The sequence below is a fragment of the Polyodon spathula genome, chromosome 26, assembly GCF_017654505.1.
Source record: "Polyodon spathula isolate WHYD16114869_AA chromosome 26, ASM1765450v1, whole genome shotgun sequence".
Taxonomy (NCBI): domain Eukaryota; kingdom Metazoa; phylum Chordata; class Actinopteri; order Acipenseriformes; family Polyodontidae; genus Polyodon; species Polyodon spathula.
In genome coordinates this window covers 17,664,325-17,673,726 of record NC_054559.1, presented here as the reverse complement: position 1 = coordinate 17,673,726, position 9,402 = coordinate 17,664,325, and the positions used below count along the sequence as shown (strand labels likewise).

General features: G+C 40.5%; 1 protein-coding gene across 2 annotated transcripts; it reads right to left on the bottom strand.

Moving 5' to 3' along the window:
- Nucleotides 1-823: 823 nt before the first annotated feature.
- On the bottom strand, nt 824-7,474 carry LOC121300720 (cold-inducible RNA-binding protein B-like). Of its 2 annotated transcripts, XM_041229448.1 has the most exons (8): nt 7,367-7,474; nt 6,243-6,357; nt 5,856-5,962; nt 5,538-5,697; nt 5,049-5,148; nt 4,895-4,953; nt 2,022-2,110; nt 824-1,191 (listed from the first exon to the last, which is right to left on the bottom strand). In XM_041229448.1, exons 2-7 carry the CDS (start codon nt 6,340-6,342, stop codon nt 2,094-2,096), a joined length of 543 nt encoding a protein of 180 aa, XP_041085382.1. In that variant the 5' UTR covers nt 6,343-6,357; nt 7,367-7,474; the 3' UTR covers nt 824-1,191; nt 2,022-2,093. The 2 variants fall into 2 exon arrangements, with proteins under 2 accessions (XP_041085382.1, XP_041085383.1); XM_041229449.1 differs by lacking the exons at nt 824-1,191; nt 2,022-2,110 and adding an exon at nt 3,422-4,384.
- Between the last annotated feature and the right edge of the window lie 1,928 nt (nt 7,475-9,402).

Genomic DNA, 9,402 nt, shown 5'->3' with positions numbered 1-9,402 from the left:
GTAAATGACTGCAGCAGCTGCAGTTGTGATGCATGGTCCATCCCCAAGTCTCTGTAAATCGCTTTGGATAAAAGCAGCTGCTAAAGACGAACAATAAATCCCAAGCCAGCTATTACATCCGATAAGCAGTTACCGCTGGTCTTGGGGAGCTGGAAGCAATCATTAGATAGGATGCAATCACTTGAAACACGCTAGTTTTGATAAGCTGTTTTGTTGAACTTTTGAGAAACAGTGTAGAGTGAGGGGTGCACATTGGTTTAAGACAATTTTAAAACTGGAGGCTTCGGGAAAACTAGCCAAACTGTCTTACTCAAGTTTGTTTCGGTGCTTCACAGATTCCATTCCACGGCTGCCTCAGGCAGCACGCAGCATGAGTTAACGTTGGGGGATGAAAGTTCAGAAACACAAAAATGACCAGTTTTTTTTTATTTCTTTTTCAAAGCGGTATGCTCATTGTTCATGTATCTCTCAGCACCATCACATTCTAGGGTTTGAGATGGCAGTGGTCAGATTCTGAAGTACAGTACCATTATAAACAGCATGCTGGATTTGTGTTGGGCTTATTAAATTGGTCAAACCCGACTCCTGAGAATTTGGTACTGGGATTATTTTTTGTATGGTACACAGTGAAATCCATGAAGCGCTGTCTTAATACAGCAGGACATGATCCTGCAGTGTTTTTGTGGTCGATTAAAAGCTCAAAATGAAGGGTGCACTTATTTGTATTAAAAGACACAATCCTGTAACCATGAAGCCAGATCATACATTCCATTAACAAAATCAAACACACGCTTTCTTTTTTTTAAAAATACTTTTATTATTCTGAAGTTACACTTGATGCATCTGTACTGTTAGTCGAAGGCAAATGGTTGTTGGATCTTTCAAATGAAAAGACATCAGTGATGAGAATCAGGGCTAATACAGGTCAACTTTCATCTTCCTTTCAATTCTACTGATTACACAGCAGTGTGCAGACACTGTTGTTATAGCCACCACAAAGGGACCTCCCTCGCTCAAACAACATTTCTCTAGATGCTGTTCACTATGAAATTATTTTACAAGACTGATGAGCCCCTAATTTGTAAGCAAGACCAATACTGAAGTCCCCTCCCCTCCCCTCCCCTCCTATCTCATGCAGATCAGAGTTCATCTGCGCTTGAAGAAGGGGGATCATCAGGGTTCGTCCTCCACCTGTTTGAAAAAATAAAATAAAATTTACAAATCGAAATATTTTTTTTTTTCACCATACTTGAAAGACAGACACTGCCAGTTTTTACTACTGCAATTGGAAAATCATGTTTTAAGACACAAGACGTTACCTCAAATTGCAGTTCTGCTAATAGCAATCAACGCGCCTCGGGTAAGATTTTCTACTGCATGTGTTAAAAAGCCAGTGCTATAACCACGTGTGGTCTGGTCCTGCACCCAAACAGAATCCCTGCTCAGCACATTCTCCCATAGTGAAGTGCTCTGACCTTCACATTTCTGTACAACCATGAACATCCTGACCTCTGAAACAGGGTCCTGCACCCAGCCTGGGTGTTTCAATCAACCCTCAACTGTATTACACGATCAGGAGCCAAGCAGCTGTTAAATGCAGGGCCGTTCACAGATTTAACAGCAGCTTCAGTGCTCAAATTCATGACACCTGGGCATTTCAATAACACACCTTAGTTGTGACATTTAGGACTCTGCAGAAGTTGTACATTTGCAAACCTGACTATCTCCATCTATCCTCTAAAATGCCTGCATTATTCTACACATTTACTTTCTATCCCTCTGACTACAGGTAGAAGTGATGAACTAGCGGAAGGGCAGTTTTTCCAGGGATGTGATTACACGTTCCCAACTTACACAACTGCCCAGTTTAACAGAACCTGACCGGAACTAACCTCAGACTAACTGTTGCAACCTAAAGGTAAGGTACCGGATTAGTGACAATGAGGGTCTGAACTCTGCGTGCATCAGGCAGGCAGGTTAATCTCTGTGTAATTCATTGGGTTCTTGAGAGAAGTACCCACCTTTCCAGCGTGCTTGCATCGCTGATGTCCAGCTTGTTTCAACAACTCCAGCACAAGAGCCAGCAGCTTCCCTCAGTAGTCGTCGCCTCCTGTTTGTAAAGGGAAAACAGGGTTACTTTCAAGCTAGCTCCCAGGGGCCAGCTTCACATGTTAATCTAAATTAAACAAGCAGTGCAATCCAGCTGCTATTAATACAGGTCTCAACAAATTTTTATTTAGGTGGAAATGAGGGAAAGCTTTCTATAAAAAAAAAAAAAAAAAAAAAAAATTGAAGGAAACTATGTGTACATTAAAGCAGTTGATTTACCATTGTGTATTGACACATTGATGTATGCGGGTAATGAACACATTTAAGTGTCTATCCCCCCCCCCCCCCCCCCCCTTACTCCTCTAGGCAAAGATGCATGGGATTTAAATCTTTATGAATACCTAGACAGGACATTTACAAAGTTCTGTAGCAAGGACAAAACTGATCATGCAGTTAAATGCTTACTAACTTACTGAAACATTTCTAAAGATGGATTTTAAATGTTCCACTTCTAAACTGCCTGAATGACAAATGTATATCAGCACTTTTTTTTTTTTTTTTTTTAATAAATACATCTTTTCACTGATGAACCCTCAACTAAAAGGAAGGATGCTGGCAGGAGAGCAAAAGGAGTTACCTCACAATTACAGGCCTATCTCCACATATGAACTAGCCAAGAGAGCAGCTTTCATCTGAGGATTCGCTTGCAGGTAGAGCACAACACTTCTTTCTCCAAGGACTTTGTTGACCCCCACCCACCAGCACAAGCAGAGAACTTTTAGAGGATGTGAAGGGTTACAGAAACCTCAGCAGAAATTCTGAGACTATTTAATAAACAAACTGACGTACAATATTGATTATGCCCCCCCCCCTCCACTTTGTAAATCCCACTGACTTCTAAAATATATGCTCAAAGCTTTTAAGTCAAGCAATTCCCCTTGGCTGAAGCATTGGTCTAGCACTTTATGCTAACTTGATATGCAAGGTCATCACTATACTTAACACACATAGCACTCTTTGCCCAAGATTCAGTTCTACTAAAATGGAGAACAAGCCCCAACATAACTATCTGCATACACAATATGCAAGTTACAAAAATACTACCTGTGCCATCCTGTTATCTAAATGGCACCAGAAAGCAGGGAATGTAACTGTAGCTTAGAGAAGGTAGGTAATCCTTCACCAACAGTCAAGAATGACTGTAAACATTTTGCTTACTTAATTACTATTAAACACTGTTCCATGCATAATGGAGTTGTATATACAGGTACATCTTGAGACACTGCTGTGCAGAAGTTAATCTCCTCTTCATAGCTTTGGTGTTGTGCAAATGAGAAGTGATTGAATCATTTTACAGTCGAAACGGGCATAGTAAATTCAGACGATCTTTTAATAGGCTTCGTAAAGCAAAAATGTTTAATACAAAAAAAGTTTTTCCCGAACCACTTCAAAATACAATGCTTAGATTGGAATATGCATTTGTCTTCCAGTAAAAAGGACAGTATATAAAAGATACATTTGCAAGAAGAATTTCTTAACTTATCTTTTTTTTTTTTTTTTTTTTTTTTTAAACTAGTAGATGCTTGCTCAACTCCATTTTGCTGACACTTCACGTTACAGAAAAATAACCTTGTTTGGAAACAGGACGTGCACATGGTAAATATACAAGCAGAGTCAATTTCTTTTTACTGATCTTAATTCTTTCCCACCCCTCTTTCAATCTTTAGCTATATCAAGGTGGTCTGCAGACATCTCTGCAGCCTGGTTGCAGTCCACCCTTGATACACTAAAGGAATGTATTACAAGAACGGCACTGAGCCCTTTTATTCAGTTTAACTTTAGGGTACACCACAGCTTGTTCAGCTTCTTCAGAACATCAGTTTGCTCAAATTCCTTTTTAAAACAACAAAAAGGACTAAAAAAAGGAAAGTCAACACTCACTCCCTCTTGCTTTATCAACCCACCCCCCCCCACCCCCCAATCCAAGGGACTACTTGAAGACAGAGGGTCAAAAAGGGGAAAAGTTAAAATAAAGCCTTTGGGAAAAGTGCTTTTGAAATAAACAATTCAGGATGAGAACTCGCTAAAATGTGTTTGGAGCTTTAAAACAAACCCTATAAAGTAGATGGAGAAAAAAAAAAAAAAAAGGGTGTGCATTCTCATGTCTGAAGCTGTCAGGCTGCGTTTAACAAGGACAGAACTGATTCTACAAACCAATATAAAACACATGTAGGTACTACAACAAGTATGGATTCTGCGAAGCTCCAAAAAATCTTTTAAATACAGCCATTGGAAGGTCGGTCTTGATGCAGGAAGGATTTTTACTCGTGTGAAGCTGAGGACAAGAAGCAGGCAGAAATGTAAAGGCACTGAAGCACATGTACAAAATACTAACTCCCCCCTTATCCCCCAGTAAGTGCATGATCACAGAGCCTTCGAAGGGCAAACTGAATACTGAAACAATGTACAGAGGCTAAATCAAGGCAGCATTTAGTCTACTGCAGCTGCTGGCAGGGCAAACTGAAGCAACAGAACTACTGGAGTAGTTTAAAAACAGATTCTCCAGTTAAATGTCTACTTTTATATTATTCGGATGGGTCTAAGAGTAGCATTTACCAATCCTGTCAGGGAGGGGCCGAGACAGTATTTGAGCAAAATCAAATACTAGAACCAAGTACTACAAGGCATTCTTCAAAACTACGAAGCCCTGTAGGAATTTATACCAAAAAACCAACCAAAAAAAAAAAACCCAGCAACTTCTAGAATAGTGAAAATATAATAGTGCTTAAAGAATGCTATAACCTCACGCTTCAGTTGAAACTTTTGAGAGCTTCGTTAGTCTTACCATAGCTGTCGTAGTCCCTGTAGGAGCCACCTGAACGATCACCATAACCTCCTTGTCCCCTAAAAGAGGCAGATTGGCCGTTAGCCCGGAGCCGACGACTGGAACGTGCTTTTTGGAAGTCTATTCGGGCCATGCTAAACTAGTCGTAACTTACCGATCCCTCTGGTAATAGCCTCTGTCAGAGGAGGAGTATCCCCCACTTCTGTCAAAACGTCCGCCGCTGCTGTATCCTCTGTCACCACCACCACCACCCCCTACATAAGAGAACCCAGCGGAGTTGCTTTTAGAGAAAACGCAATTATCCTGCAACAGCACCGTCACTACAGTCTAGTATGAGTCCATAGTAAAAGTGCAACTGCAAGTTGCAAAAAAAAAAAAAAAAAAAAATAGAAAACGTGCCTCAAAGAGGGCACTTATTTCTGTAGCACGTTCACAGCAGCACCACGAGACGTAAAAACTTGCAGCAGCACTTTGTGGCATAAAACGGCTTATGTAGTTTGAGGTCTTTCAAGGGCGAGGGGTATGGATGATCGTTCGGGTAGCTCCTATGGAGGGAAGACAACTATCAAGTCTATTTCACAAAAGGGTTGAAAGAAGGAAGCTACCCTCTGAGAAAAGGGGGTGGGAGAAAAGAAAAGCTTACCTCTTGAGAAGCCACGGCCACCCCTTCCACCACCACCTCTGGGGCCACCACGGTAGAATCCACCGCCACCTCCGCCACCACGTGGGCCCCCCCTGTACCCTCCTCCACCACCTCCGGACTTGCCTGCCTGGTCAACACGGATCTGCCTGCCATCAACAGACTGGAGTCCGGGTAGAAAAAAAGAAAGGAGGTCATGGATCAAAACACTTTCTAGATCAACTATGAGTGAAGTGCATACGGTTAGTTATTTAAAACAATTAAAAAGGTTAAAACAACCCTTTATAGCCAGAGAGAGAGAGAGACTTAAGCCACGCCCACCTTTCCATTCATGGCCATCATTGCATCTTTAGCGTCATCTGGGTTCTCAAAGGTAACGAAGCCGAAGCCTCTCGATCTCTGCGTTTCTCTGTCCTTGATGACAACAACTAGAACACAAGAGGTAGAGGTCAGCACATTAACAAAAAGCACTGCAAATTACAACTCAAAACGTGCAAATCAACCTATAAATTGCACAACACTACAGAGTAACCTGTTACTGGACAGTGTGGTAACACGATGTTAGTCTCCAGGTGCCATGACTGGGGAAAGCGATCTTAATTTATAAAGCTGTTAGAAGCGCGGAAGGTGGACAGCCGTGCTTAAACCTGGAATGCATTCTCCATCTAGTTTTGAAGTTACAGAAAGATAATCTCGTTTAACTCTCACCTTCAGAGATCTGGCCGTACTTGGCGAAGACGTCCTCCAATCCTTGCTCGTTGGTATCGAAGCTCAGGCCGCCAACAAAAAGCTTTCCTTCGTCAGACATTTTGGAGTATCGCTACTAAAAATACAAAAGCCGGGGGAAAAAAAGTTTATGGTTTGTAACACTCCCACCCCCCTCGGTAAAGACTCATGCGTAGACGTCATCTCCCGCATCAGCGGCCATTTTGTAAAGGCACGACCCGCCTCCTCATCTTCAACTAGCAGGATCTAAAATGCCCGCCCAACACGTGGTGGCAGATTAGTTGCATCAATCTTACAATATGCCATGCAGCTATAATTCATAACCAAAAAAAAAAGCTTGACACGTTCATATAACCACCAAGCACCGCCCAGTTCCAAATAAATAAACACGCTTATCAGCGCCTCCCTCCTCGCACTCACTTTTTTGTGCTAGTACATCAGATAATGCTGTTCCCGAAGTTACAAGAAAGCAAAAAAATACGTATGAAAATGTACTTTTAAACCACATCCCCGATCCGCGGTATATAAGCGGCTCAGTGAAACGCGTAGGCAGCTCAGCCCTCCATCTGGATCGGAGCTGGGAGCACGTTTCTCACTCGGACCCAGGCTCCGCAGCGTTTTACCACAGCCCGATAAAACCCCCAGAGACAATGCCGCGGTGGTTGATGCAATTTTATTTCTTGTGCATCGGGACACACACACACACACACACCGCGCTCTCCGGTAAACGCGTCCCGGCTCTCGCCCGCTTCACCCCGCTCTGTGGATTCCCGGTTCACCGTCTATTGTTCCGTCTCAAGCAAACGACGCCATTTCTTCCCTTTTACACAGAACGGCTGCGTCACGTCGACATTATTAACGACATTTGCAGTTTTAACTCTAAAATTTCTGCCAATATACTTTAGCCAAACAAAGCACTTTTATGTTTCAAATTTAAAAAAAAAAAATAATAATAATCTCAAATTGATTGAGAAAAACAAATCACTCATAAACGCAAGCATGGCTAATAAAACATAAATCATTTTTTTTATAATTAATAAATAAATACTTATTGATTTACTTTACATCACTTCATTATATTTCCGAGACGCTTGCACTAGCCTTACCGTGTATTTTATACAGAAGTGTAGAATTCAGTTCTTGCTGCAGAGGAGATAGGACTGAGTGAGAAGCGCAAGGGAGTTTTTATAGCTCGAATATGCGGCCACGCCTATCTAATTAACATAAAAACGACACGCCCTTAAAACCAGAAAAATCGACCAGTCACCATTCAGTGATTTACATAAAGGGCGGATTCTAAAGGAGTGGCGGCAGATGCCCACCCTCCCCCACTCGCTTAACTTTACACCGTGGTCGGATTTCGGGAAATTGCTAAAGGCCTTACGTGCTCTGTTCTCGAACAAAGAAAGCGCCTTTCACAGTAAAATATGATACTTTCTGTAAATTTTGTGTGATTGTAAATTACACACTAACATATAAATTATACCCCCCCCCCCCCCCCCCCCCCCCCGCATAATTTTTATAGTCTTTTCGAAAATATAATATATGAATATATATATTTGTTTAGTATATATTATATATATATATTAGATATATATATGGTATATATATAAGTGTTCACATTTAAGCTCGACGCGAAATGGATGTTTTACTGGTCTTTTAAAGACGTTGAAAATTTCTTTGTAATCTAAAGAAACATTACCCGTTATCGCCGTTCTTACATGTAATGGATGTGCAACATTGTGTTACCTACACTGGAATTAGAGTTTATTGAAAAAAAAAACAACAAAAAAACATTTTAGCTACAATGTTAACCATCCCGTACAGTCTGTTGCAGACAAACATATATATATATATATATATATATATATATATATATATATATATATATATATATATATATATATATACACACACCTCTTATGTGCTACTGGTAAAATTCGTAGCTAGCTCCTAGTATTGTGTGTTTACAGACGGAATTATCTTACGTTACTGTATTATATTGGATAGTCCTACTCATATTTTCCGCGCTTACCTGCGTGGTTTCATTTTGCACGACACAAGCTTGTTATGTTTTCGCTGTGTGTGCGTTTCATTGTCCGCTTAAATAAAACAGTACCCTTATACGGAACTTAATAAATATACCAGTTGTTTTTGTTGGTTTGGTTTTTTTTTTTTTGTTTGTTTGTTTTTTTTTTTTTTTTTAAAAAAAAACGACTTTTCCTGCAGTTTCCTTTTATTTGGGCTGCAGGAAATGAATGATGCTGTTGCTAGCGTACTGTTTAATGCGGCAGAGCAAGAGTGGCGTGCAGACAAAAAAAAACACATCGTTTTCTGTAATAACCTCACAACTTTGTTTTACTTTAGAATTCTCTATGGTTTGACACGGGCAAGTTTTTTTTTTAATATTATAAATACCCTACTGTTAAAATCCACGAATGATAGAAAATAAAGCTCTGTTTACCCGGAAGCACTTTCCGTTTCAATATGCAATGGTTCATTTCTAAACAAACAGAACAGCATGCCAGTCTCGTTGGTAGTGTGTTATTGTTTGCATGTATTAATAACAAGGGTGAATAGACACAAGATCCACGTAAATACTGAATACATGTCCGCTTTTAGCATGTTGTTTTAACCCTGCATCTCCAGTTTCTCTATTGTATTGTATGTACCTGGATGCTAGAATTCCGCACTCATTGCAACTTGTTTATAACTGTCGTTCAGAGTCCAGATAAAAGCACATTACAATAATCAGGACTGGAAGTAATAAAAGCGTGAATCAGTTTTTCAGCATCAGAGAAAGATAAGTGGCCTTATCCGTGCAATATTGCAGAGATGGATAAAGGACACCCTAGTGACATTTTTAATACGGGCTTCGCAGGTCAAAGAAGAATAAAAAATAACGCCTGGGTTACTTACAACAGTGGAAGCAGATACAATTACATTGGCAATATCCAAATTAAAGTGACCAACTCTATGAACAACATATGGTAACATGTAAATAGAAAGAGTAAGGGACCCAGAACAGAGCGCTGTGGGACACCTTGAGGAACTGGAGAAATAACTGATTTGAAGTTTTTAAGAGTCTGTCAGACAGATATGACTCAAACCAGCAAAGAACAGTATCTGTAAGGCCAGGTCA